Below are 27,710 nucleotides of genomic sequence, written 5' to 3'. Positions count from 1 at the left end.
CTTCAGATCTAAACCCTAAATCATCAACTCTAAACCCTAAATTTAAACCCTAAACCCTATATTTTACTGAAATTTGAACCCTAAACCCTAAACCCCTAAACCTTCAAATCTAAACCCTAGGGTTTAGGATTTAGGGTTTTGAGTTTAAGGTTTTGAGTTGAAGGTTTAGGGTTTAGAGTTGATGTTTTAGGGTTTAGGGTTAATTTTTTAGGGTTTAGAGTTTACTTTTTAGGGTAAAGTGTTGATAGTTTAAGGTTTAGTGTTGATGGTTTAGGGTTTAGAGTTGAAGTTTAAGGTTTAGGGTCTAGAGTTGATGTTTCGGGGTATAGGGTTTCAAGTTGATGTTTCAGGATTTATGGTTCATATTTAAAGAAAAAAGGATTGAGGATTGATGGTTTTGGGTTTAGCGTTTGTATTTTCAAAAAAAAAAAAGTTTATGATTAATGGTTTAGGGTTTAGAGTTGAGTTTTGAGTAATTAACCCCTTCAGACAAAAATATTTATATTGGGATATTTAGATAATGGTTAATTTTTTTAAAAAATAGTTTTTGTTGAATTTAAGTGATTGAAAATTAGTTTAAAGTTCTCAAACACTTATTTGTGTTTAATCTAAATATTTATTTATCTGATTATGATTTTTTTCTCGATGCCACACACCAGATTTTATATTATATATTATAAATACATAGTTTGATTGTTAATTTGTATTTTAATAAATTTCAAATTAATCTTTTCGTGACTTCTTAAAAAATATTCTCAACAAAATATTTTGCATAAGATATTGTGAACTTTTCTTATATATTACTTTAAAAACTTCTGTAATACTCATTTATTTCTGAAGCTTTTTGAAATTAAATTTTCACGGTTTTCTTATTAGCTATAAAACAATACTCACAACACAGTTAATTTCAATCTATATTTTTATATGATCTACTATACTAAAATTAAAAATTGCTACCAAGCATGGACAATGGCCAAACAGCCGTAAGAACACCATTTTAAACAACAATTCTTCATGCAGCAACATTAGCTCCTCCAGCTAAGAAGCTTAACTGTTAAAACTTCCCCTTCTTCCGAACATATAACACTTTTGATGTGCTGAGCACCAAAATTTTTGTGGATCACTATCTTTCATAGAAGAAGTTTGAAGCATATCTCCACTGTTCTTGTAAAATAATTTCCCGTCTTTCAGAAAAACCTCAGAAGCTTGCCTTTCCATATACACAAAGCATAATCATGTCAACAAAAAGAAATAGATACTAACCAGACCAAGGTACTTAATTAATGTTGAAGTTTCAACCGAGACACTTCTTCACAAGTTTTACTTCTTTCTCCTTGCCAATATCAAACCTGTAACATTTCAATCAAACACATCTAAGTTTATTTTTGATTGGCACAAACCTTTTGACATAAATGGGGGAAAAGGAGCCTGTGAGAAGTAATTACCAGTAGAAGGTCTCTACTCTGGAAGTGGAGCAACTTATAGTAAAAATGAAGGTTATGTCCATACCGATGTCAAAGGTCACAAACCTTTACCAACCTCATCTGCTCTTGTCCAAGCTCGAGATCCCACCTGGAATTCACGGTTTCATGTTTCTTGATATCAAAGAATGATATATAACTTATCTTTACCTCACCAAAGTCTAAGAGTTTCTGCCTGTGATTGAAACAAAGGGGATTTATCATACAACATAAGATCACGACAACACAATAACACCAGAAGTTTTGAGATCAAAACACTAACAGGTAACACCTTTGCTCCACGAGCACTGCACAGCCTGCGAGCTTTCACCTGGTACCAAATCTTTTGTAAAATTTATGTAACTTAAGAGCAGCTTCGTTTGGGGTTCCTCAGATCAAGAACTGAAATTTATCTAAAAATCCCAACAATGTGTAACTCAGAGCGAGATCATTCTCTCCGGTTGCATCCATTTGAAGGGAATGGATTTCTCAACAACCATTTTACCACAAAATCCCAAGATCGTGGGCTCTAGAGTTTTGTTGTTGAAACTGACAGATCTCTTAACCAGGAGTCTAGATCAGCCTCCATGTCATATTCAACATATCCCACAATACAATAGTGAGATTCTGACTTGAAGTGAAACATCAAGAATTTGTAATGTCTGACTCATACATGTTTGTATATATATACATAAACCCAAAAAAAACATGAAAATAAACTACAAACAGAGAAAGAAGCGCATTTCACACACAACGTCTGAACAATAGATTCAGCCAAAGAACAAAGATTGAAAAAAAAAAAATCAGAGCTTCTCAAATCTATAAAAACAGAGCAACTCACTGAGAAGATTTAGTCTTAGTCAAGATGAATAAGTACCTTGAATATACCACCAGAAATGTATTTACAACTGCATTTTCCCTTTTGTTGAGCAAGCTGCGAAAACAGAGAGAGAGAGAGAGTGATGAAAGATGGCAAAAAAGAGACTGGATAACACTATATATAATCAGAGAAAAGTTGAAAAACTTGAGTCAATGAAATAATTAATTTAGTTTTAGGGACCTCTATGTACGTAGCTCTGGTTTCCATGTGGGTAAATGGAATCTGTCAGACCCTTGTGGCTGCAGATGCATCTTTCCAATACAAATCTGGACAATTCTCTAAATAACATGCCACATCCATCACATAACTGAAAGGAAAAAATATTTTGAATGGACAATGAAATCATTAGGGTAGTAGTAGAAGCTAAGTTGCTGGAATTAATAAAAAAAAAAGAAGGAATCTGATGAAGTGCAGAGATGAATATATGAAAGGCATATGTGTTGGTTCATGCCAAACTCAAAATCAGCATCACCACACACAGCCAAATAAAATTAACATCACCATGCATCCGACACGAAACAAAATATGAACACTTTATGTTACAAATCACTCTTAGGGCCAACTTCTTTGAGGGATTAACCATACCTGCTAAGAAACGATTTCCGAAGACTGATCCAGAAGGAGTTTTCTCGACATTCTCGTACTTTGCTGAGATCGACTAAAGCAAGCCGCATTCAGTGGATCTTAATTTTTTTTTTTTATCAATCAGTGGATCTTAATTTCCGGCGGAGATTGATAAGGTTTTTTCATCGCTAGATATAGAGAGAGCAGAGAAAGAGGAGTCGAAGAGGATTCATGGGCGAAGTTAATGCAAAAAAATAGATAAACTGTTAAGAATGAGAAATCGGAAAGGTCATCAAAAAGAAAAACAATATCGTCTGTTGGTTAGACTGAAGAACGCTGACATGGCACAATACAATAGTGTGATTGGTCTGAATATTTTTGCATACGTGACACTCTCCCTATTAAGCTTATTTAACTTTTAGTATAGTATATATAGATACTAAATTTATCATTAATACTAGTTTTACTTAGTTGTCCTATTGAAGGAACTCCAATTGATTTTCTAATCTACTTGAAGTTTAATATGATTCAACCAATGCAATCTATTTGTTACTAGTTAAAGTCTTAACCGACCCAAAAACCATGCTAAAACACCCAATGTGTATAATCAAATACAATTAAATGAGATTTCCAATTCAATCCCAAGATTTTCAAATGCAAAACCCAATTTAGAGCATAAACTATTACGTTGAAGAACGTAATTAGGGTCATATGTACCAATTTCCCTAGACATATTTGTCACAATTGAACCAAGTTACCTTGACTAGTGGTTAAAAAGATTACAGCTAGAACTTTCGCCTTGGGTTCGAGTAGTATTGGCGACCTAGGAAGGCATTTCGCGTATTCGGATGCCACCCAAGGCCTCGTAAGATTAGTTTTTGGGCTTAAAATATTTTTGGGATCCCACGTATCAGAAAAATCAAAAGAAAAAAATATTTTTCACGCTGAAAACATCAAAAAGTTCTAGATGTAGATTAATGTTTTCTAATTCGGAAGATTTTATAATAAATTAAAGTATATTAGAAACAAATAAAGAGAATAAATTATAGGAGTGGACGCGGAACAAATATTCAATATTTTAAGGATATACGTGATCCGCTCTGCTATCACAAACAATTAGTTTACCAGTTCGATATGCTCTGCAACTTTACAAATATTTGATGTTCCGGATATCTAGAATAACTGGTGTTTCAATCAGACCGTAAGAATTAATTAAAAAATTATTGTAAAATAATAATATTTCATTACAAACTTTTTAAAAGTTATTTACTTGTAAATTTTAAAAAGAAAAAATCAATTTAGTGAACAAAAATAGTTTAAAACTTATATAGAGATATATACATAAATTTTATATACATTTATATATGCATATGTCGGATCGGATATTTGTTTTTTAAAATATTAGTATTTGTGATTTATTCTATTTTTATGAGTACTGAATTGTAGTATACTAGTATTTATTTTTTGTAGTATTTATTTTGATTTGTAAAGTTACATATATCAAAAAATTAGATAGAATTGAAATGAATAACATATCAAATCAAATTTTCAGATATTTTACCCACCCCTACAAGTTTAATTATTACTAGATTTCCACCCGCACAACCGTGCGGGTATATATTTTCACATTTATATATATATATACATATTTATTTTACATAATTATTATATATTTTTAATGTTATTCACATATTTAAATGTTAGTATAGTTATGCCAAATATAATAATTTTATAGTTTTCATGCTGTAAATTAAAATCATCACATATATATGTTACTTATTATATATTTGTCCTATTGAATTTGCGTTTGATTACTAAACTAAAATTTTTAATGCATGAAACAACATATATGAAAACAATTTTGTATTTAATTTATTATAATCATGATCCGTAATTCAAATCGCTAGATTTTTTTAGTAATTTATTAATGTTTATTAATTTTATATAATAAATTACTGTATATTAAAAAGTTTAAGATAAGTTAATTTTTTATACATGAATTATATAGTTTACTAATATTAACCCGTTCTACCAACATATTATATTTTTAGCATAAATATTTTACATTTATGAAAATAAAATATGTTAACTTATCAATTTAAAATAATTTTATCATATTTTGTTCAATATAACATTTTTATTTTAAAATGATAGATATTATTATAAAATTGATAAAATAGGATATAGTTTTATTCTCTTAGTAACATTTCATTACTAATTACAAAATTAGTTGAAAATATTTATATTCAATTTATGAATCTTATTATAATATTTTTCAAGAGATTTGTTAGAATTTTATATTTTTTTAAAAAAAATTAAAAGATATAAAAGATATTATGATTAAAGTAGTTAAAAACATTATATATATTAGCATTAGTGATATACATTTAATAGAAAATTTAAATGATGGTCCAAATAAAAATATCACTCATCAAAAAATCATGATTTTTACTTTATTAGAAAAAAATTTGAAAAATTAAAATAGAAATAAATATTTATTTCTAACAAAATCTTTAAAAATTATTAGTAAATATATTTTTGAAATTAATTAATTTAATTTTATTTAAATTTTCGTTTATAAACCAAAACTATATTCAATTTTAATTTCTAATTATATTTTATGGTAATTTAAATTAAAACTAACTAATTTTTGAAAGTAAATTTAAAAAGATTCTAAGAAGATTTTAAAAAGATTTTGTTAGAACATTTTAAATATATTCATTTGTATTTCAAATAAAAAGATAAAGATATTAAAAGATATAATAATGAACTTATGTAAAATATGATATTTTCTAGGAATAGTCCAAATTAAGAAATCACACATGAAAAGAAGTCATGACTTCTGTTTTAATATATTAGATTTTTGTTAGCATATTGACCTGCTAAATGTTCAAAAACACTTGTTATAAAGTCTTGAAGACGACCCCACGTGCCAAATATCGATATACATTTGTTACGTAATTACTACACAAGAGGGTAAACTGCCACTTAGAACAATGCCGTTTGAGATTGTTGGTCGCTTCTTTTGTTCGTCTGTAATTCTACACGTACATTATACATATGTCTTCTTCTTTTTGTCAGCGATTATACATATGTCTTACTTACCAAAAATCCAACATTCACCGGAACTACTTGCCAGAGGATTATCTTTGTGTTGCCACTTCTTTTTGTTTCTCTCTCGTTCTCTCCCTCTCTCTCTCTCTATATATATATATGAATATATACATATATATATATATATCATTAATTGACTGAACTTTGTAAAACATGAGTTCGTAGTATTTTTTTTGACATTTTGTTATAGTTTAACTTTCAGATGTTTTCAGCAATTGTACTCGATCACATATGTGTATATGTATGAACCAATTATCTGTAGAAGTATTGTGGTGCAGTGGTGTTAGATAATGCATTTTCTACATCTGGCCATTCTAAAAGAGAAAATGTTTCTATTTAATTTCCAAGTTATGTGAATCTTAAACTGGTGAGAGAGAATTAAAAGAAACAAAGGAAAGATGTTTTATTACATATATGATTGATTGATGAACAAAGAAAACAATGAACACAGATAGAGTTTTATTATTAAACGTAGGTTATAACTCTTCTCCTCTTAACTTTGTAGTCTTTAATTTCTTTCAGGGAATATATAGACATAGTCTTGGACGACTGTTCAAGTAGCTTTCACGAACACAACAGGGAATGGTTTGGAGCTTAAAACCAAACGCCTAACGCCATTTTTGTCCTTAACGATCCCGACATTGATGCAATCTTTACCCTTAGGACAATACACAATCTTGTAGCCTTTAAGAGAATCTCCAGTTTTCTTGATCTGGAAGGAAGTCATGGACCGATCTTCTTTAGTTTTTGGCTTAGGACCAGCCGCTATGAACCACGTCTTACGGTCCTTGTCGGAAGGGGCGACCCACCAGTAGTTTGACTGGGAACAGGTCGTAGCTTTAGCATCCATCATGATGTTGAGGTTCTCTGATTCGGGAACGAACCCAACTCTTGACATCCAGCTTGAGAATTTTACGGGAATGCCCATCTTAACCTCTAAAGTTTCATGACCGACATAGAGAGGACATTGTTTGTCACCACGGGGGACTAGAGTCAGGCCGCCACCTGCAGCGCCGAAGATGCGAGGGATAACGTAGTAACTACCGCTGAAGATGAAATGACCTTTGGAATCGAGAACTGGTCCGCCAGCGTTTGCAGTCGCGGCCAGAACAGCAGTTAAGGTAAGGAAGTAAAACATAGGATTCATGGTTTTGGGTTTATGTAGTTGGTTTGATTTGAATGTTACTGTATGAAGAAAATGTGAGTTCATGTGATCGGTATTTATAGAGGGAACATGCACACACCAGCTTTGTAGACGCTTAAGTACATTGAGATTTGAGTTGTATGCTCCACTTTCCTTCCACGCGTTTTATAACGTGTGTTATTTTTTTTGTATGAGGAGATATAATTTTGGACCGTTGGATAACGAATAAGATTATGTATGTTCACCATCCATAGCTCTCATTTTATAAGTTTATTTATTTATTTAAACGTTACAAAGGAAAAAAAAACTCCCCTTATCGGTTCAATTTGGATTGGTTCGAAATTGAGCTCCCTGTCAAAAGTTTGGTTAACCGTCGGTACTTTCCACACATGTATTCGATTCTTGTGATATCATGAACGCAAACTCTTTTAGAAGATAGCGATAACAACAATGTTAGTTTAAAGAGGAAAGATACCAAAGCATGTGTTCATAGTGTATACGTCATTTTAGCCTCGTGTTTTCGTAACTTTCTCCTCGTCTGATTAATTCTGTGAGCAAATTGTTCAAGTGTGAAGTTGTAAAAGCTTTAACCTCCACCTAAATACATAGCTTTATGATATAAAATTTCTTTATTACTCTCAGTAACAGATTATGCCTCTTTCTTATCATCCAAGTTACAGATAATCTTTGTTCGACCTATCTAAAGAATTGAATCGGTTAGGATTGAATAATATTAGTCATGTTTTCGTACTCTTTTCATTTTTTTTAACGCTCATTTATTACGATCTTACAATTATGATATAGAAAATATTACATAGACGATTCGACAACCGACAATACTACCTGCCTTATGAAGACCTACGCCTAACTGTATCACCTGAGCCGTCCTATGAAGATCCACGCCTGGCCAGATTTACGTGCACCATGTTGAAGATTCCTTGCAAGCTTTTCCTCTGTAGTCTGCATAATTGTTTAATAAACCGCTCTCTCCGGGACTTGAAACCTAGATTTCCTGTAATCTGAAATAAATTGCATAGTCTGGGATTCGAACCCCAGACCTGGGTGTAGAAGCCTTTAAACCTTAACCAATAGGCTACGGTGCTTCCACTTACTCTTTTCATTTTGTAAGAGAAAACTGACCAAATATATATTTTGAAGGTTTTATGGAAATAATATTTTATATTCATCAGTTGACTATTGCATGCTTTTATATAAGAGAACTAGGTAATTACCCGCGCCTTGCGCGGGATGTGATGATTAGTTTTGTTATTTTAAATAAAAACACATTAAATATGTTTAATTTGGATATTGGTTCGGTTTTAAATGATTTTTTGGTTTATTCTGTTAGAATGTTTGATTTTTTAGTTTTTCGGTAAAAACCAAAAATTATTATTATTTATTTATTTTTATGTTATAAATTTTAGATAATCGTCATGTCGAACCAATGGTTTTATATTATAGTTTGTAAACGGATAATAGTTCAAGAAAAAGAAAAAAAAATTATTAAGACTAATCATTTCACTACAATTTGGTCGGTAGTGAAAGAAGCAATAAGAAAAAAATATTTCAACTTCCAAAAAAAAAATAGATACTTCAGTAGTGGTAAATACTTATAAAGTGCGGTGCACATGTATGTGTATGTAAAAGTATATAAAAATAAATGACAAATATATAAATATATTGTTAATTAATATTAAATGACATTTTTGTTCTAAATAATACATGAAAGATAAAATTAAAATTAATTAAAAATTAAAAAGGCCTTGACATTAGTGAATTTTTTTCATATAAAAAATCAACTGTATCCGTAAATAGAGCTGGGCACATGTCGAATATCCGAGTATTTGGAGGCATTCATGTCTATTCAATCTTTAGCCACTTGGATAGTCGGTGACTATGATATCCGAAATGATTTAGAATTTTAAAGAATATCCGATTTGATCCGTAAATAAAAAATTTAAAATAATTGAAAAGTTTAATAATAATGTTTTATTACAAAAATAAAATATTATTTGCTTTTTAAATTTTAATACCTAATAAAATAAATTTAATTCATAAAAATATTGTAAAACTTATATAAATTATAATATATATAACATGTATATATATATAATTATGTACATATATGTGTATATATATGCATATAACAGATCGAATTTGATAATCACTCCTAAAAATATTGGTATTTGTGATTTGTTTTTTTTTAATTGTATTTTAGTAATTGATGTGCTTCGTAGAGTTACGGATATCCATATTTTTTGGTTCAATTCAAAACGGATAACGAATTGAATCAAAACTTATAAATATTTTGCCCAACTTTATCGGTAAACAATAAAAATAATATATATATATATAGTTTAGCTTTTGATTCGTTATTTGTTTTGATTCGAACCGAAAAATCCAAAGTTTTATAGGAACCATGCATATGAGTTTTATATTAAAAAAATACAAAGTATATAGTGTAAACACATTTATGAATATAGTGTGAACGCGTTAGCATATTTATTATCAAATCATTGTGAGGCTGCCACGTGTCTATTATAGTGTGAATGCATTTATTACAATGTTTCTCCTTTAATATATAAGGGATACTAGTTTCTACGGCGTTAATGGAATTTTTTTTAGATGTGGAGCCTTTCGGAATCAGTCACTATAAAAAGTTTACCCACAACAGTATTTTGGTTTTATTTCTCTTTCATTACTCTTTTCTCCCAAACAATTAGGAGTTTCACCTCTATCATCTTCAAGCTTCGATGACCGTCTCGTCCTCCCATCGGAGGCACCCTTGTGCTCCTTCACTTCTGATCTTCTTCGTTTGTCTCTGTCTCTTCTTATGGCATAAGGAGAGGTTCAGTTACATTAAGATCTGAAAACCTTGTTAGATCTTTCGGCTTCTTGGTGGTTTGAAGATGCGTGAGGACAACTACCTTCTTCTTCCGGGCTCGCCTCCGATCTCTTTGGTTCTCCGGTTATTTTTTGTGTTCGTGGCTGTCCTCTCCCAAGTGTGACATCGTAGGTAACCAAAGTAACCATATTACCCGATTCGGTTCAGGTATTTTGTATCCAAACTACCTAAATATACCAAAAAATAACCAAAAATACTCATTAGATATGGTTTTGTTTGAGTATTTCTATCCAAACTATCATATTTTATCAGAAAATACACAAAAAGTATTGAAAATAACTAATATATTTAATTTATAATTTTAATTTAAATTATTAAAATAATTATACATATAATTATAAATAATATTTGTAATGATATATTTCAGATATCTTCGGATACTCATTAGGTTCTCGGTTCGGATCGGGATGGGTACCGGTTCTTCGGATACATCAATTTAAGACCCATTCGGTTATTTACCCCGGGTCCGATCGGATTCGAAATCCTGATTTTCGGATCAGTTTCGGGTTGGTTCTTCGGTTCCGGATATTTTACCCAAACCCTAGCGGTTACTAATAAACTACTTCAGCACATAAGACATAACATAAAGCCAAGAAAACTAATCTCACACAACAAACATATGGAATGCCCTCAAGTTAAAGGTTTTCACAAAGCGAAGGATCAACCCTGTTTCTGGCTTGGAACACACATCAATTCCTTTGCAAATGGTTAAGAAGGAACCTCCACCATCTGATGGCTGTAACACGAATCCGTCTGCTGTACTCAAAGCTCAAGCTGTGAGAAGTTCGTCAAGCAACATTCACACAGCGTCTGTAACAAACAAATACAAAAACAGGTACGACAACGAATATATCTTGCTACCAACATAAACTTGGTACCACCCTCTTTTCGGTTATACCACCACCCTCAACTCACACAAACTCATCTCTTTTAAAACAACTAACAATCCGCGGAAAGCGCGGACACCCTGTATATAAAAAAACTCTATAATAAAAAGAGAAATTATCAAAATCCCATTCAAAACCATCTGTCTGGTTCCAAAGGTTATACGTAGATAAAAAAAAACTTTAAATACACATACACATACCACCACATACACACATACATCAAGTCATTAACATTCACAGGCGCTTCTCTTCCCTCTCTTGCTCGAGCTTTTTAGCCTTTGGTTTCTACGGGTAACCTCTTTCTCTTCCCCCGAAAACTATTTCTATCTTCTCAGAGACAAAGAGGGGAAAGAGATACAGAGATCCAAAGCAAAAGCAACCTTGTCCGTTTGCTTCCTCTTTCGTGTGAAAGATTCGTTATCCCTTTTCTCTTTCGGCAAACTCAGGGCGGCGATCCACTCTCCTCCGTCGCTTCTATGTAAGTCTTAAGGAACCTAGAAGTTGTCTCTGTCCCCTTTGAATAATGTGATCCGGTCTCCACACGGTTTCAAATATCCAAAAATCTCCTTCCCTTACTTTTCTTCTTCTTCTTCTTCTGTTTCTCGTCTTTGATTCTTGTTTGATAGATCTGGTCTCTGTCTGTTACAGTGAAGAGGGTTAGAGAATAATTTGAATTTGGTTTGCTTCTCCGACTTCGATTGGTTTCAGGGCACACAGTGAAGCGTGTTAAATCTTTGTTTTTTTTCTTTTGTGTTAGAAATCAAAAAAGAAATGAAGAGGGTTAGAGAAGAGGTCTACGTTGAACGAGGAGGACATGCTGTTTCGTCTCGAGGTGAAACGTAAGTTCTTTGTCCTGGTCTGAATCCTAATTTGCCTGATTTGTCTTTTTTTAATTCAAATTCTGCCTTTTTCCGTACAAAATTAATTTTGATTTTTCTTTATGTTAAATGCGGAAAAGAAACTAACTTTATTATGTTTGTGTGATGCAGAAATGGTAAGGCTCTAACGATTGGTGGAGGAGGAAACATGGGAGGGCTGACAACAGGTGATGCCTTGAGCTACCTCAAAGCTGTGAAAGATATGTTTCAAGACAAGAAAGACAAGTATGACACTTTCCTTGAAGTCATGAAGGACTTTAAAGCTCAGAGGTAATAAATATACCCTTCTTTGCTCTTCCATTTTTTTGGTCTGTCTTGTTTTGCTTAGTTTAGTTTCTTGGGTGTCTCGTGTTGGTTTGTTAGAGTTGACACAAGTGGTGTCATAGCGAGAGTAAGAGTGTTGTTCAAGGGCTATGATGACTTGCTTTTGGGGTTTAATACCTTCTTGCCCAAAGGGTACAAGATAACCCTTCCTGAGAAGAAGGCAGTTGATTTTGGAGAAGCTATTGAGTTTGTTAACAAGATCAAGGTATGTATATAATGTTGTAGAATTATATACCAATTTAGTTATAGATTTAAACCAGTTAAACGTTTATTTCTGCAGGCGCGGTTTGGAAGTGATGACCGTGCATATAAAAAGTTTCTAGACATCTTGAACATGTATAGAAAGGAAAGCAAGTCTATCTCTGATGTATATCAAGAGGTGTGTGTTTACAGTTGATGTGCATTTACTATTGATTTCCTCTACTTTTTTTTTTCTGATTGTTATCTGTTGTACAGGTTACTCTGTTGTTCCAGGACCATGAAGATCTGCTTGTGGAGTTCGCCCATTTCTTACCTGATAATTCAGGACCAGGTTCTGCTCATTACCCTCTGTCCGGAAGTAACGCAGTACCAGGTGCTCCAGTTCCTGCAATGCATCCAAGGAATTTTGAGAAGGTTTCTCGAAATTAAAATATTTTAATAATGATTTTAATTGTTTGTGGTAGAAAGCTTGCTTTGTGGCCATGCATGCTTAGGTTGGAAATTATTAACATTCTTTCCCTAGTTGTGGTTAGAGTGATCAATTAAGAGGATGAGCTAACTTATGTTAACCTTGATGGTTCAGAGTTTGAGTGTGATGTTTATACGGACTCTTTATCTGCCGCAGAGAATAAAAATACGGAATGAGTATACTGAACACTCTGATCAACGAGAAGATGGTGACGAGAACCTTGTGGCTTGCTCTGCTGGTAATTCTCTGGGAAGTGAGTATTTTGAATCACCTGTGTAGCATTTTTATTTATTAAGGCCTGGCTCAGCGCCTCTTGAGAGCAAAATTATAAATATATGTCTTCCACTTTTCAGTTATTTTTATATAAAAGGAAAAGTTATATATATCTGTGAGACATATCGTCATATTTTATGCTCTGGTCATGGTCAATCTTGTCTCTTATCAATCAAGGTCAATGGACAGGATACCTGAAGGTAGAGGACAAAGAGGGTATTCAAGATTATGAAAATGGCAGTAAAGACAATGGAAGTCACAAAATTCTACTATCTTCCAGCAACCATGTGGCCAAGGGTATTAATGAACTGGATCTTTCTGAGTGTGCTCAATGTTCTCCAAGTTATCGTCTCCTTCCAGATGATGTGAGCGCCTCTTAAACCTTTAAATAGTTTTGATCTATGAGACTTCATTTTAGTGTTCTTATGATCATTTGTTTTGGCTTTCTCCTTGTGTAGTATCTTATTCAGATCCCAAGCTACAGAAATACACTAGGTGAAAAGGTACTTAACGATCACTGGGTATCTGTCACATCGGGGAGTGAGGACTACTCATTCAAACACATGCGTAAAAACCAGTATGAAGAAAGCTTGTTTCGATGCGAGGATGACAGGTATGACATAAACTATATTTAGTAATCTTTCTAATTTCACCAAGTTGTCTGAAAATGTCTTGATCTTGTCTCAGGTTTGAGTTGGACATGTTATTAGAGTCTGTGAATGCAGCCATTACGCGTGTGGAAGCTCTTTTGGAGAAGATCAACAACAACACAATCTCTATAGAGACACCAATTTGTATCAAAGAACACTTATCAGGCAAGTAGTTGTTATGTTTATTATGTTCTGACTGGGGCTAATGCATTTATATATGATGATTTAACAGAGCTGAACCTAAGATGCATTGAGCGGTTGTACGGAGATTATGGGCTTGACGTCATGGATTTTCTGAAGAAGAATTCTCATATAGCCTTACCGGTGATACTAACTCGCTTGAAGCAGAAGCAAGAAGAATGGGCTAGGTGTCGCTCTGATTTCAGGAAAGTATGGGCTGAAGTATATGCTAAGAACCATCACAAGTCACTAGATCATCGAAGCTTCTATTTCAAGCAGCAGGACTCCAAGAATCTGAGCACAAAAGGTGTGTTTTCTTATAGTTTTATCACTCTAAATATAAGTTCATTTTGTTTATATAATACATACTTAAATTAGGTTGAAGAAGACAAAGAGAATGTCTTTGTATCACTTTTAATGTCTGCTGTGTCCTAAATGCAGGTTTAGTGGCGGAAATAAAAGATATCAGTGACAGAAAGCATATAGAAGATCCGCTTCATGCCATTGCTGTGGGAACTAAGCCCTCTTTCACCCCTGATGTGGAGTTCAGTTACACTGATACACAAGTTCATGCTGACCTTTATCAACTAATCAAGTATTATTGTGAAGAGATATGTGCTACGGAACAGTCGGATAAAGTAATGAAGCTGTGGGTAACCTTTTTGGAGCCCATGTTTGGCGTTCCTTCTAGGTCTCAAACTGATGAGACAGTGATAGATGTTGCAAAGTCCAAAGACAACCAAGAGCAGCGTGAGGCAGTGAAAGACAACACCCGTGACGGCTCTCCTGTCTCAAACCTTAAACCACTAACACCTCCAAAAACACCCAATAAAGAAAATCCAACAATAGGAAGCTCCTTTGCTGGTGCAGCTACGAATACTGAGGTAACTTGGTTGTCTCTTCTTTCTTTATCCTTTTTCTTCAACCAAAGCTGTATAGACATTTTCCACTAAATATAGTCTTAAGGCTTCGAATGTTTCAATCCTTAGTTAATAGTAACAAAAATTTCTACATATACCTATATATTTATATGTTTTTGTTACTACCGCACCGCAATTATTCTGGATGTTGCCATTCGGACCCTAAGTTCAGGAAAATTAATGATTGCTTTGCTTAAGTACCAATTATATGCATTAGCAAGACTTTAAAGAGTGACTAATCCAAAGCTTATTACATTAGGAGGCTTGAGAAAGATACTCTTATGTGTATATATATTCTTCTAACTTGTGTTTGTGGGTTCTACAGGATAGCCAGCCTAAGCTGGTGTCACCAAAGGATTTGGTAATAGAGGATTTAGAGAATCGTAGTAAGGTTAGTGTTGTATCAATGGGAGAGCCCCATAAGGTTGAGCGAGAAGAGGGTGAATTATCTCCCACCGAAAGTTTTGAGCATGACAACTCGGAGGTTTGTAGAGACAATGGCGTCGAGTCTGTGCAGAAACTGCCAGACAATGTAAGAAGTAATACATCCCCTGAAGATGATGGAAGTAAACCTACTCAAAAGTTATTAGAAGCGAATGAAAACGCCTCTAAAGTTCCGGCTTCAGGAAGCAAGTTTGGTGGCCAAGTTTCTTTAGATGAAGAGCATAAAAGAGCTATGAATTGTGACCAGCTTGATGAATCCTTCTCCACATTTTCAGAACGGTCTCTGCAACCTGTAAAGCCCCTTGCAAAGCATGTTCCTGTGGCACTACATGACTCCCCCAATGATTCTCGAGTTTTCTATGGGAATGATTCATTTTATGTTCTTTTTAGGCTTCATCAAGTAAGAGCAAGCTTCTCAAGTTCCTCAAAAAGTCAATTAAGTTCAAACCTTTAAATCTGTTTTTTTTTCTGTAGATGTTGTACGAGAGAATACTATCTGCAAAGATACATTCAGAGAGGAAATGGAAAGCTCCAGATCGAGATAACACATCTCCTGATTCTTATACCAGGTGGTTTATCTTCTAAGAAGTATTGGTGGTAGTTTTAAATTGAAACAATAGTTCATTTCCATACTGATGAATTTTGAAGCACAGGTTCATGGATGCCCTCTATAATTTACTTGACGGCTCGAGTGATAACACAAAGTTTGAAGATGAATGCCGAGCTATTATTGGAGCACAATCATATATTCTCTTCACATTAGACAAGCTAGTTCAGAAGTTTGTCAAGCATGTAAGCTTTCTTGACTCTACTTCTTTTCTCCATCCTTTGTTTTATTATGTACTGAACATTGAAGTGGTTTGGACATGCTTCAGCTTCATGCGGTTGCAGCTGACGAGACAGACACCAGGCTACTGCAACTACAAACATATGAGAGCTACAGAAAACCAGGAAGATTCTTTGAGATAGTGTACCATGAGAACGCCAGAGCCCTTCTCCATGATCAGAACATATACCGGATTGAATATGTATTGTTCTATCTTTGATATATTTGCAGAAACCCTTGTGTATATGGTTGTCTCACATACTAATGTATCCTTGCAGTCATCTGCACAGACCCGTCTGGCGATTCAACTTATGAACAGCGGGAATGACCAGCCTGAAGTTACAGCAGTAGCAGTGGAACCAGGTTTTGCTAATTATCTGCAGAATGAGTTTCTTTCGCTTGTACCTGATGAAGAAAAGCCTGGTCTGTTTCTTAAGAGGTGGGATTATTATAAGAGCTTTAACTCTTTTTTTCTTCAGTTGTGCAAGTGTATTAAACTTAACTCTCTTCAGGAATAAGGCGAAAATGAGCGGTCTAGATGAATCTTCAGGGATGTCGCGTGCAATGGAAGGATTGAAGATTATCAATGAGGTTGAATGTAAGATGGCTTGCAGTTCCTCCAAGGTAATTAATTTACATACTGCCTTCTGAATCTTTTGTATTGATCTTTTTTGTTTTTTCCTTTAATGTGAATATGATAAGGAGAGTTTCAAAATTGTTATTAGGTCAAGTATGAACCAAATACATCAGATCTTTTGTATAGAAGCAAGCAGAAGAAACCAAAACTGAGTCCAAATGGGCTTGACAATGATAAAACTACTCCTAGTAGCAGTGAAATCTCTAGAAAGAAGAGAAAATCACGTTTTCACACAAGTCTTAACCGTAGACTTGTTTCCTTGCGTTAAAAACGCGGCTCCAAGCACGTAAGTAACCCCTCTTCTTTCCTGAATCTTTGACCATTCATCAAACCTGGTGATCTATGTTGTAAATAGATTAGGGCTTGTATATTTATTATGCAGGTGTGAATGTTCTTGGCTGAGATATGCAAGCAAAGCATCAGTTAGTGGTAGAGACTAGAGACCAAACTGTCTTTTTGACAAGATTATTGACATAATTTTGGCTCATAGAGTGTTTGCATGACAGCATGAGAACCGTTTATTTTACTAAATTGCGTCTGGAGATGCCAGTTTTGGTGTATAGTGTAAGATTTATATATGTACCACCAGACAATGCTAGTGTCTGAGATTTTGAATTCATTCATTCAAACAAATGTTGGATCCCTTCTAATGTTATGTTTCTCTTTCATTAAATCTTCTCGTATTTTTCGTCATCTATTATTGTTTGTTGTCATTCATCGCAGTTCCAGCAGCAAATCCACTTTAAATTAAGAATGATCATTCAATTTGGATAACTAAAAGAATACTATCAGAAAATGGAATCGAGATTTAATATAAATGGACATTATTACTAAATGGATTTTTATGGGATTGGAAAAAAAAAAAAAAAAATCTAAGCCTTGATGACTCTACCATAGAACTTGGCCTTCTCTTCAGCAGTCTGGAAACGACCGTGTCCACCATTGGACGAGGTATCAATAAACTTAAGCTTAATCTCCTCCTCCAACGCAACCCTAGACGTCTGCTTCAACAACGTCTGTCTCAAAGTCACCACACGTTTCTTCGGCCCCACGCAACACCCCTTGATCAACAAATAATCATCCTTCACTATCCCATAGTGCGGGAATCTCTCCTTCTCCGTCCTGTCGAACTCGGTCATGGCAGTGTGAGTCTCTTCTCCAACTTTACCAAGCCTGTAAATCTTCTTGTTCATCTCGGTACGGTGGTGGTAGCCGTTCTGCCCGGCTCTAGCCACCGTGTAAGAGACTCTAGCAGGGTGCCAAGCTCCAATACAAGCTACCCTTGCGGAGACCACGATGATTTGAATCTCGTTCAGATGAGCCTTCTTCTGTCTGAGTCCTTTCATTTTCCTAATCTGAGTGTGGGTGAGGACTCTGATGACCGTGCAGAGCTTCATCATCTTCTCCAGATGAGTTTGAATGTCTTTTTTACCATCTTCGGTTTCGTGTTTCTTTGAGTATTTTGTGAAAGCCTTCTTCTTGGATTTGGCCCCGTTCTTGTAGAACCTCCTCCTTACTTCTTCGCTCAAGTACTGAGCCAAGACAGTCGTTAGAGAGCGGAGACCACGGGGTGTCTTCACGTAACCAACCACACCAACGACAAACCATATAACAAGCAATTTACAATAAATGAAAGCAGGAGTTGCAGAGAAACAAGAGACATAAGGATACTCTCAGGACTTGTCTTAAAATGAAAGGAAATGTTCCCTCGGATCAAAGGCATATGGCTACCATAGAGATAGCCAAATCTCCAGCTCATTCGTAAGTGTTCCTCACCAGAAAGCCATTTAAAAAAAAAAATGGTTTCCAGCAAAAGAGAGCAGATAAGAGATTCCAGCCTTGATTTTGAAATGGGTTCCCGAGGGTTTTCATTCCGATCATAACCACAAAGAACATGAGAATATACAGATGCCCGAGTCAGAACATAAACTAACTTTGTCATACAGAAAGTGAAGCTCTATGATCAACAAAGAAAATACTAGAGTGATCAATGAAAATAGCATGAAGTAGGATACAACCCACAATCTCCCTGAAACTAAAGATGATTAAGAATCCAGATCCAGGAAACTAAAAATCAAGAGAAAACCTCTTCTACCTTGGGATTTGTTGTAGAGGAGATTATGTCACAGACAACAGATTGTCTGGGTGATGATATTTGTATGGGCTTGGCCCGTTTTCGTTGTTTCTTTCTTACGTTTTTGGGTATCTTTAGATTTTTTTAACAAAATATCAAATTTGTAAGATTTTTCAAATTTAATAAGAAAAATACTATAAGTCTATAACTCTTAGCACAAATAAAAATATCAAATATCAAATTATTATTATGACTGATGACCTTAGAAAAAATGGCAAAGAGAACAATTTTTCTCTATAAGCTTTCATATCACAAAAATTGAAATTATGACAATTTCTCCACAAAATTTATGATCGTTGAAAATTCAAATGTCTGCAATAAATTCCCAATAAACATAAAAAATTCGTCGGAAATTTATTATATTTTTTTGGAAAATGTCAGCAGCTTTCATCTACATGTATCACCATCCTTCATTCGCGATAAAACACCAAAAAAATAAAAATTTCCACTCATTCTTTTTCGTTTGTGAATGGATAGAATACTATGGATCCGGTGACAAATTTATTTAAATAAAAATATGAAAATGGTATTAGTAAATTCATATTGGTGGCTCAACGAAAACAAAAAATTATACAAACTCGTAAGTTGAAATGTTCATACTCTTCTTGTAAGAATAACATGAATATTGAAAAAAAAACTGATGTTTGCTAGCCTTTATATATATATGCCTATATACCAATTACAAGATTTGGTATCTTTATGGAGAATTGATTATGGTAGCACTAGCGAATCTCAAACTGTGTATATGTTAGAAAAACCTAACAAGAATGTAAATTATGGTGTAGAACCTGTTCAAATGGTAATGATGCATATAAATAAAGTTTACTTTCAGTGATTAAGGAAGATGATAGACAGGAAGAACCCAACGTAGAAACAATGATTTTCTGTTAGATGCAGAAAAACAACTATTGTAGAGAGATAGTTATTCAGCTTTATCATATTCAAGTAGATTGATGGTTGTAGAGACGGATTATAATTTTGTTGAATAATGCATGGACACAATTGTTGATTTTATGAGAAGTAATCTATATGAAGATAATTTTCATCTGGTTCATACTGCAAAGTTCATAAACTTGTAGATGGTCTTAGTTTACCATATCATATGATAGAATGCATCAATAGTTATATGATTTATTGTAAATTTTGTCAGAAACCTTATTATCTGGAGACAAGCAAAAGAGTTCCAGTTCCATACAAACGAATGTGTTATTTTCTATTGACGGAAAATTTGAAAAGGCTATATCAATCAGAACTCACAATCGGATCAATGGGATGACATGCAAATCATTCAACAGATGTTAAGATTACACATCTTTCATAAATAAAGCCACACGGATCTCCTCTTCTGAATCATTCGAAGTAAGTAATATTTTGGTTTGCAGTAATCTCCTCTAAGAAATTCTGAAAATCAGAATTGGATGTAGACTTAAGTAAATCATTGAAGTACTTAACCGCCACTTCTTCCACCTCGAATTCTGAAGTAACCCAGTTATCTTCGGTTGTATAAACCGATTATTTTATTTTGGATGCGTCTTTGTTTTTTAAAATCTAGTAAAATTTTGTATTTTTCGGTCACCTTTGTATGCCATATATTTTTGCTTTTATGTTCTCAATAGAGTTCTTTATCCTGATAAGCTTCTTTTATTTATTTTTAGTAATCTCCATAACTTCCTCATGTATTTTTGAATCATCATTCTGAATTTCTTGTAGAGTTTTCTATAAATTGATTATTTTACCATAAAGCAGATTCGCTTTCCCATATGGCAGATTCACTTTCTTTCCCATAAAAATATCTATAATGTTTGAAGTATCTTCAGAAAACATCAAAATAAAATACAATGTGTGGCACAATTCTATTAGTATATTCATCAAATTCTACGCGTCGCAAATATAAAGTTCAAATATGAGCAAGATAAACATTTCTAAGAAGAGCTTAGTAAATGGGTCAACTATAATTCTGTGTATATAGTTAATGATTACCTCTTTCTTTACCACAATGTAGTCTCTCAAAAGTTTATATATTACTTTTGATGTGTTTTATCCTCCCATAATATTTTGGATCTTTCCCATAATATTTTGGATCTTTCATATAAGCAATACAAAGTTGTATGTCACGATGAAGGCCAAGGAACACGAAACCTCCATTATGGCTTGTAGACTATGTACGAATCTTCTCACGAACTCCAGCCTTCTGACTGTGTTGAACATGCAATAAAACTTAGCATCAACGGAAGAAACATCTGTACAAATTTTTCTTCTTTTGATATTCCAAATAATGTTACCATCATTCAGAAAAAAAATCATATTTTGAAGCTAATATACACATCCAGATCACCACACCGACTGTGTATCTCGCAAGTGTGAATTATTAGCTTTCGCATTATAAATATCACTTGCAAATACTTACATTTAAAAAATTGTAAGTCAATGTTTTATCGCATGTTCTACTTAGAAAATCAAATCAAAAGTTGTATATCTGCCGTACGTTAAGGGGACAAAACACAAATCAAATTGGAAGAAGATAAAGATTGAATAATTACAAGTTTAGTACGCCAAACGTGAGGGATATCTTTGGGTTGATTCTGTTGTCTACAATGATTATTCATCTTGATACATTGCATTTGCATCTTCCTTTTTAAAATTAATGCCTCTTCCGAAGTTCCAATGGGCAAATGTAAGGGTCTCGTTAATTAATTAACTACTAGTACTGTAACATCTTGTAGTATCCGATCTGATCCTTGATTCTAAAGTAAGTTCAATATACATTAATATACTTTCTCTCTATAAGTAGATTATTCTGGTCGTGGTGCCAATCAAGAAATAAGTACGTGTGATTAGGACATATAATATCTAACTAATTTATTATTGCAGGTTAGATATGTTCATATGAATCCCTATATGATAATCTTTAATTAGTTTTTTTTGGATCAAAATCTTTAATTAGTTTGCACTTCTTGTCTCATGATTTTTATAAGTGTTCATCTCTGTTGACAAATTTTAAATAATCTATAACCTAAAAATCTGGATTAATAACTAAATGATGTTCAATTTTCAGTTATAATTTGAACAGATAGTAAAGTTACATTTTCAATATATGAAAACAAGAAAATCTGATAGATGTTATTTTTAGGGAAAATTTCTTAAAAACTAGTACAAAATAGTTTTATCACAAAATAATACACAAATTAGAAAATAACCAAAATAGTCTTTGTTAAAGAATAAAAAACTAATATATCATTTGTGAATAATACATTTAATATAAATATTTTCAAATATTAAAACATTATATTTTTTTTAAAAATAAAAATTTATATCATAAGCCCTAAATCCTAATGCTAAACCCTAATCCTTAATCCCTAAACCTCATTTCATAAAACTTAAATGCTAATTCATAACCCTTCAATCATGTGAATATATGTGTCTTTCTATCTTTTTATTCTCTTTTTATATATTCTTTTTAACATTTGTATATTTTTTTTTCTTAAGTGTTATTTTTGGAACATATACAATTTTAGTTCTATTATAAAAGTATTTATATTCTTTTTTAGTATGCATAATAAAAGAATAACGGATTTGTATTTTAAGTGTAAAATGGTATTACTTTTTTTTAGTGTAAAATGGTATTACTTTATACTCCAGTTCGTACATCACTGGATCTACAATCGAATTAACAAATTATATAATCGCTGGCACCGTAACTAATGAATTAAAAACCAGCTCTGAATTAAAAAAAAAAAAACCAGCTCTGAAATCTTATTTGATAATTGAACTCTTATTTGATTAAAGAAACATACAGTATGTAGTTAAATACAAGAAAATCAAAAAGTTTTCGTACAAGAGTAAAGAGACCCCACATCGATCAATCAATATAAACGAGAGATCCATAAACTGACGGCGTGAAGTCAACGTGCAGTCAATAAACCCGTCAAAAGTAGAAAAGTTAACGGAGAAAGTCATCCCACGGATCTCTCTAATCTAATCCGGGACTCCTCATCTCCATCGGTCTTATCGGCGAATCCACCGGCGAAACCGAAGACTCCGGCGACAGAGACACGGATTCCACCGAGGTAATGGATGGCGGAGGAGGAGTAACCATAGCCAAAGAAGAGAAACGGCTGAGATCTTCAGGAACCTTGGGTTTGTTTCCGTCGGAGACTTTAACGTCTCTCGTCAAGTAAGTCCTCAGGCGTTTCACGTCGGCGAGTTTCACAGGCTTCAACAAGAAATCCTCCGCACCTTCTTCAAGGCATCTGCATTTTTTATTATTTTTGAATTTTAACTTTTCAAAACTTAAAAATATTCCCAAAAAAAGATTAACCTGTCGATTCGAGTGAGAACGTTCTCCGACGACATTATCACAACCGGAACTTCTCGGAAACTAGTCGACTCCTGTTTCAAAAAAAAAATCCACACTGTTCAGCTTAAGAAACTTATTTTCATGGCGGGAAAATATTCAAAACCTTAATCTTCTTGAGAAGCTCGTATCCCGTCATTCCAGGCATACAGTAATCAGTTATGATCAAATCCACCTTCAATCTCTGAAAGATTCAAAAATCAAAATCAAATTATGTAAAAATCTCAAAAAAGCTCTTATAAACTTAAAACTGATTCTTTTGAGAGATTACATCGAATTCTACGGAGGATTTATCATCGTCCAGCCCTAAGAACTCCAGAGCACGCCATCCGCTATCAACCGCCGTGACTGCATTTGAATCTCAGTAGATAAGTTTTTATTTATTTATTTTGAAATGAAGAAAAAAGAAGACAGACAAGCAAACCTTTGCAAGAAGTAATACGAAGCAATCTTTCTATGACGATACGATCGACGAGGCTGTCGTCAACGGCGAGAACGTGAACTTGGTCTGAATCCAGCGGCGGAGATTCGAGTTCTCCTATTCCTATTCCGATCATCTCTGACCTGCGTAGACAAGAAACGCCACCGTCTAGAGGCATAGCTCTGTGTCCGGCCGTGAGGAAAGAGAGAAGAGAGAAAGTGCCAACTCTGTTTTTGCTTTCTTCTCCTTCACTTCCTTTTATAATAAGCTTTCAAAATCAAATCTTTATTGCTGTCCTTTTCTTACTTAAAAAGAAATAAATAAAGACATTCCTCCGACTGAAAATAAACGCGATTTAGTAACTGTATGATGTAAAAAGACATGTGTGTTTTCTTTGATTCTTACATTTACTTACATTGTTGACAAAATAGACTAATCTTTATTCACTTGGGTATGTGACCATGTTCATATTCTTATATATGTTGATGATTTGGTGAGCACCATTATCAACTAGTTCAAAGCTTCTTCACACATGTTTCCGCATAAAAAATTTGGGTATTTTGAAATACTTTTGGCACTGAAATATAATAGAAGCACTGCGTTTATATTATCTTCGAGTGTGGTCTTAGTGGTGCATGATCGTTTGACACACCGATGGAACAAAACCATTGTGTTGCATCCGATTACGGCCCATTTTACATGCATCCGACGAAGTACGTACGTACATCTCATTGGTGGGCTGATAAGCTGTAAGTAGTACCAGCTGATGACGCGGAAGAAGATGGAAGGAAGCTAAAACTCTGAGGGACAGAGAGGCTTTGACAGTTACAATGAAGCTAGAGTATAGATAAAGAGAGAGTGAAGGATATACTTTATCGATGTATTAGCTCATAGTTCCAGTTGATACTCTGTATTGTGAGAGAGTGAGATCTTGAGGAGAGATTCACTAGAGATACAGTTGTATTGTGAGAGAGTGAGATCTTGAGGAGAGATTCACTAGAGATACAGTTGTATTGTGTGTGTGTTATGAGTTAATCGGAAGTTTATTCAACATGGGCTTATTTATCTTAGCCCACATTCGTCCCAAATTGAGTTACAATATTCTCACTCAGTTCATGCATGTATCTCATCAAATGCATGGGACGCTGTGTAGTATGTTACTTAAAAGGTTCTCTTGGAGAAGACATCCTACTCTCCTCTACCTTAGATCTTCGTTTGACAGCCTGTTGTGACTCTGATTAAGTTTTATGTCCATGTACTCCGATGCGCTCTCTGTAGCTATATTGTTCTTCACGGTAATTCACCAGTCTTATCCACATAGCACTATATAGATCCATGGCACTTGCGGTCATGAGCTTCTATGGATTAAAAATCCTCTTGAATTACTTGGGATTAATCATGATATGATACCCCAGCGAAGCTCGTTTGTGACAGCAAAACTGCGATACATAATAGTAACAAATCTGGTTTTTTTGAAGAGTCTGATATAATTAACCCTTGAGCCATGGGACTGTTTGGCCTTGTTTCGGTGAAAGTTATGATGACCATGAGAATGAAGTAAGGGAATGACAAGTAAATCGTTTACGATCATGATACAAAATGGGATCTACTGGGTCACTTCCCCACGAAGTGATTTAGATCTCACCATCCCACATTTCCTCTAGAGATTTAATGGGACCTTTCTTGGAGATATAAACCTCACCGCCGACGATTCTGCACTGAGCAATCTCTGTGGAGATTCTTTGCATCTCTTCCTCAGTTAAAGACCAATCGAATATCTTGAGATTCTCCTCTAATCTCTCTTTTGTAAAGCTCTTCACCACCATGCTCACTCCTTCCTGGTACGCCCATCTCATACTCACCTGCCAACAAATGATTCATCTTTTTAACCAAAATCTTGATTACAAATGATCACGCTCACATTGTTCAACAGATGAGATCTTTTGAGAATAGTACCTGTGCAACGGTTTTGCCCTTGGCGTCAGCAATTTCTTTAAGAACATCAGACTCCATGATTTTGGGAGTTCCCCAAAAGGCTCCTCTTGATCCCAACACAGAGTAAGCAGTCAAAACAATGCCCTTAGACTTACAAAGCTCCTTTAGTTTCTTCTGTTGCCAAACTGGACTTATCTCCACCTTTCTCACACATTAACAATATATCTCCAATTGTTTCAGCTAATCCTATCTATTCTAACAAAACCAAAGCTAATCTTGAGTATTGACAAGGTGGATTTTACTTGATTGACGCTAGGCGGGATTGTGGCGATAGAAAGGATGTGTTGAAGCTTCTTGCAGGAGAAGTTGCTCACTCCTATACACTTTGCAAGCCCGAGTCTCTTGCATTCCTCCATTTCAGACCAAACTGCTTCATAATCCATTGGTAGAAAATCATCTTCTTCAATGGGGAACTTGTACTTCCCCGGTTTCGAACTAACCGGCCAATGAATCAGGTAAAGATCAAGATAGTCCAACTTAAGGTTTCTGCAAAAAAAAACATACATTGTCAAGTAAAATAAGAGACAAAGCTTAAAGCCCAAGCGCTTGGTTCTTCATTACATGAACTTAATAACAAGACAAGAAAAGTCTCCGACAGTGAGAGATAATCAGTACTTCAAGTCCTCCAAATATCCATTTATAAATTTTTAAAAAGGAGAGTTAAAGCTTTACTTGAGACTACGCTGTATCGCCGGCACAACGAGGCCGCCGTGAGCATCGGCGCACCATAGCTTGGAAGTGACGAAGAGTTCGGATCGAGATCCGACCAAGCCGAGAGAAACCGCCTCAGCTAGAGCTTCGCCGAGAGGTTCCTCCGTCAGATACCTTGGAGACGTGTCGAAGTGACGATAGCCGAGCTTGATGGCGTCAAGGACCGTCTGTTTCAGCAGCAATGGTTCAGGCGGGGGAGATGCGGCGGTTCCGAAACCGATAACAGGCATCAGGTGGTGATCAGATCCGATAGCGAGGTTGGGGACTGTCATCGCAGACATTAGTTTAGAAAGTCAACGAAAGTTTGCTCTTACAGAATCGTTTCAGTGACTGATGCTCGTGTTAGAGCATTCATTGGTTAGAACGTCAAGAAAAGTTTAAAAAACAAATATTAATATTTAAAAATAATTTTATCATATAATAAAGTAAAGAATTTAAAATAAACAATGAAAAAAGAAGTGGCAAATTATTACGGGTACCTAAAGAAATTTTGATTGAGAATCACTTTTCATTCCCTTTTTATTTTTTTTATTTTTTATCTACTAGGTGTCTTCGTGCAGTAAAATATTTTTTAACAGATAAATATAAATTATATTTTAAATAAAATTTTATTAATATTGTAAATTTTCTTTTTTCGTATCAATATTTTAATATAAATTTGATTTAATTAAACATAAAAAATATATTTAAGAATATGCATGTATATATTTGAAATTATAATCTTAGATAGATTTTTCTATCTATTTATTTTAATTAAATATATTAAATAAATTTGTAAAAGTTGTATAATTACCAAAAATTAAAATTAAACAATATTTATAAAATTTGTAGATATATAAAAAATAATAATTTTACGATTAAATTTTTATAATTTTCTAAAAAAATTGTATATATTTTTGAAAATTTTAGTAATAAAATTGTATAATTTAAAAAAAAACTAATTAAATTATATTTCGAAATTTATAATGCCATATTTGAATATATTTATTTTAATAATGATTTATGAGTTATTCCCATATTCTAAAAAAAAATTCCAAAATATAAATTGACATTAAATGTAATATATGAGTTATTACCATATTTTAAAAAGCTTACCAAAAATATAAATTAACATTAAATGTAATTGTCCATGTCATATTAAGGTATAAGACATGTCATCAATTTTTTTAGTCATGTCATATTTGTTTTGTGAAATTGATTATAGAAAAGACATCTGGCAAAATCACTTTGCAAATATACTCTAGGGGATTTTAATTGTGAAAGATTCCATTAAATATTGCTAATGGAGGCACTTTTGATTCTTTTTCAGTTTAGAACGAAAATATATAATCGGACCTTA

General features: G+C 33.8%; 5 protein-coding genes and 1 long non-coding RNA gene across 9 annotated transcripts; 1 reads left to right on the top strand and 5 right to left on the bottom strand.

Annotated features, from left to right (window-relative positions):
* Positions 1-841: 841 nt before the first annotated feature.
* On the bottom strand, positions 842-3,296 carry LOC106416781. Of its 3 annotated transcripts, XR_007316265.1 has the most exons (6): positions 2,926-3,290; positions 2,521-2,647; positions 2,338-2,394; positions 1,446-2,043; positions 1,264-1,349; positions 842-1,159 (listed from the first exon to the last, which is right to left on the bottom strand). It is a non-coding gene; the product is annotated as an uncharacterized LOC106416781 (long non-coding RNA). The 3 variants fall into 3 exon arrangements; XR_007316264.1 differs by having other exon boundaries at positions 842-1,349; positions 2,926-3,296; XR_007316266.1 differs by having other exon boundaries at positions 842-1,349; positions 1,446-1,791; positions 2,926-3,288.
* A 3,100-nt stretch (positions 3,297-6,396) lies between these two features.
* On the bottom strand, positions 6,397-7,243 carry LOC106416790 (kunitz trypsin inhibitor 4-like). The gene has a single exon (XM_013857689.3). It carries the CDS (start codon positions 7,226-7,228, stop codon positions 6,572-6,574), a length of 657 nt encoding a protein of 218 aa, XP_013713143.3. The 5' UTR covers positions 7,229-7,243; the 3' UTR covers positions 6,397-6,571.
* A 3,871-nt stretch (positions 7,244-11,114) lies between these two features.
* Positions 11,115-17,429, top strand: LOC106418475 (paired amphipathic helix protein Sin3-like 5). Of its 2 annotated transcripts, none has more exons than XM_013859197.3 (20): positions 11,115-11,432; positions 11,712-11,793; positions 11,944-12,102; positions 12,196-12,361; positions 12,437-12,535; positions 12,613-12,771; positions 12,983-13,064; positions 13,289-13,464; positions 13,558-13,712; positions 13,787-13,914; positions 13,982-14,236; positions 14,371-14,813; positions 15,175-15,693; positions 15,768-15,862; positions 15,947-16,085; positions 16,169-16,321; positions 16,398-16,558; positions 16,632-16,743; positions 16,845-17,042; positions 17,139-17,429. In XM_013859197.3, the coding sequence occupies exons 2-19, from the start codon at positions 11,726-11,728 to the stop codon at positions 17,022-17,024; spliced, it is 3,249 nt and encodes a 1,082-aa protein (XP_013714651.2). In that variant the 5' UTR covers positions 11,115-11,432; positions 11,712-11,725; the 3' UTR covers positions 17,025-17,042; positions 17,139-17,429. The 2 variants fall into 2 exon arrangements, with proteins under 2 accessions (XP_013714651.2, XP_013714650.2); XM_013859196.3 differs by having other exon boundaries at positions 11,118-11,432; positions 12,983-13,079.
* A 57-nt stretch (positions 17,430-17,486) lies between these two features.
* Positions 17,487-18,515, bottom strand: LOC106417716 (60S ribosomal protein L3-2). Its single transcript, XM_013858491.3, has 2 exons — positions 18,488-18,515; positions 17,487-18,428 (listed from the first exon to the last, which is right to left on the bottom strand). The coding sequence occupies exons 1-2, from the start codon at positions 18,513-18,515 to the stop codon at positions 17,629-17,631; spliced, it is 828 nt and encodes a 275-aa protein (XP_013713945.2). The 3' UTR covers positions 17,487-17,628.
* A 4,115-nt stretch (positions 18,516-22,630) lies between these two features.
* Positions 22,631-23,917, bottom strand: LOC106417752 (two-component response regulator ARR3). Its single transcript, XM_013858508.3, has 5 exons — positions 23,669-23,917; positions 23,516-23,592; positions 23,351-23,428; positions 23,209-23,279; positions 22,631-23,140 (listed from the first exon to the last, which is right to left on the bottom strand). The coding sequence occupies exons 1-5, from the start codon at positions 23,841-23,843 to the stop codon at positions 22,861-22,863; spliced, it is 681 nt and encodes a 226-aa protein (XP_013713962.1). The 5' UTR covers positions 23,844-23,917; the 3' UTR covers positions 22,631-22,860.
* Positions 23,918-25,117: 1,200 nt separating this feature from the next.
* LOC106416396 (deoxymugineic acid synthase 1-D-like) lies at positions 25,118-26,739 on the bottom strand. Its single transcript, XM_013857272.3, has 4 exons — positions 26,333-26,739; positions 25,903-26,146; positions 25,622-25,801; positions 25,118-25,527 (listed from the first exon to the last, which is right to left on the bottom strand). Exons 1-4 carry the CDS (start codon positions 26,650-26,652, stop codon positions 25,300-25,302), a joined length of 972 nt encoding a protein of 323 aa, XP_013712726.1. The 5' UTR covers positions 26,653-26,739; the 3' UTR covers positions 25,118-25,299.
* Positions 26,740-27,710: the final 971 nt, after the last annotated feature.

This window comes from Brassica napus, chromosome A9 (assembly GCF_020379485.1).
Source record: "Brassica napus cultivar Da-Ae chromosome A9, Da-Ae, whole genome shotgun sequence".
Taxonomy (NCBI): domain Eukaryota; kingdom Viridiplantae; phylum Streptophyta; class Magnoliopsida; order Brassicales; family Brassicaceae; genus Brassica; species Brassica napus.
The sequence above is the reverse complement of the archived record's forward strand: the minus strand, read 5'-3'. Positions and strand labels throughout refer to the sequence as shown.

What these genes read in the sequence shown, in the direction of transcription:
- LOC106416790 (XM_013857689.3), bottom strand. Translation starts at nt 7,228, where the DNA reads ATGAACTCACATTTTCTTCATACAGTAACATTCAAATCAAACCAACTA.
- LOC106418475 (XM_013859196.3), top strand. Translation starts at nt 11,726, where the DNA reads ATGAAGAGGGTTAGAGAAGAGGTCTACGTTGAACGAGGAGGACATGCT. An exon ending in TCTCCTGATTCTTATACCAG is followed by an intron (nt 15,863 to 15,946) that starts GTGGTTTATCTT and finishes TTTGAAGCACAG; the next exon opens with GTTCATGGATGCCCTCTATA. An exon ending in ACATATACCGGATTGAATAT is followed by an intron (nt 16,322 to 16,397) that starts GTATTGTTCTAT and finishes GTATCCTTGCAG; the next exon opens with TCATCTGCACAGACCCGTCT.
- LOC106417716 (XM_013858491.3), bottom strand. Translation starts at nt 18,515, where the DNA reads ATGAGCTGGAGATTTGGCTATCTCTATG. An exon ending in GAGATTTGGCTATCTCTATG is followed by an intron (nt 18,429 to 18,487) that starts GTAGCCATATGC and finishes ACAAGTCCTGAG; the next exon opens with AGTATCCTTATGTCTCTTGT.
- LOC106417752 (XM_013858508.3), bottom strand. Translation starts at nt 23,843, where the DNA reads ATGCCTCTAGACGGTGGCGTTTCTTGTCTACGCAGGTCAGAGATGATC. An exon ending in AATCCTCCGTAGAATTCGAT is followed by an intron (nt 23,429 to 23,515) that starts GTAATCTCTCAA and finishes TGAATCTTTCAG; the next exon opens with AGATTGAAGGTGGATTTGAT. An exon ending in AGCTTCTCAAGAAGATTAAG is followed by an intron (nt 23,280 to 23,350) that starts GTTTTGAATATT and finishes TTTTTGAAACAG; the next exon opens with GAGTCGACTAGTTTCCGAGA.
- LOC106416396 (XM_013857272.3), bottom strand. Translation starts at nt 26,652, where the DNA reads ATGTCTGCGATGACAGTCCCCAACCTCGCTATCGGATCTGATCACCAC. An exon ending in TCCCGCCTAGCGTCAATCAA is followed by an intron (nt 25,802 to 25,902) that starts GTAAAATCCACC and finishes TGTGTGAGAAAG; the next exon opens with GTGGAGATAAGTCCAGTTTG. An exon ending in AGGGCAAAACCGTTGCACAG is followed by an intron (nt 25,528 to 25,621) that starts GTACTATTCTCA and finishes ATTTGTTGGCAG; the next exon opens with GTGAGTATGAGATGGGCGTA.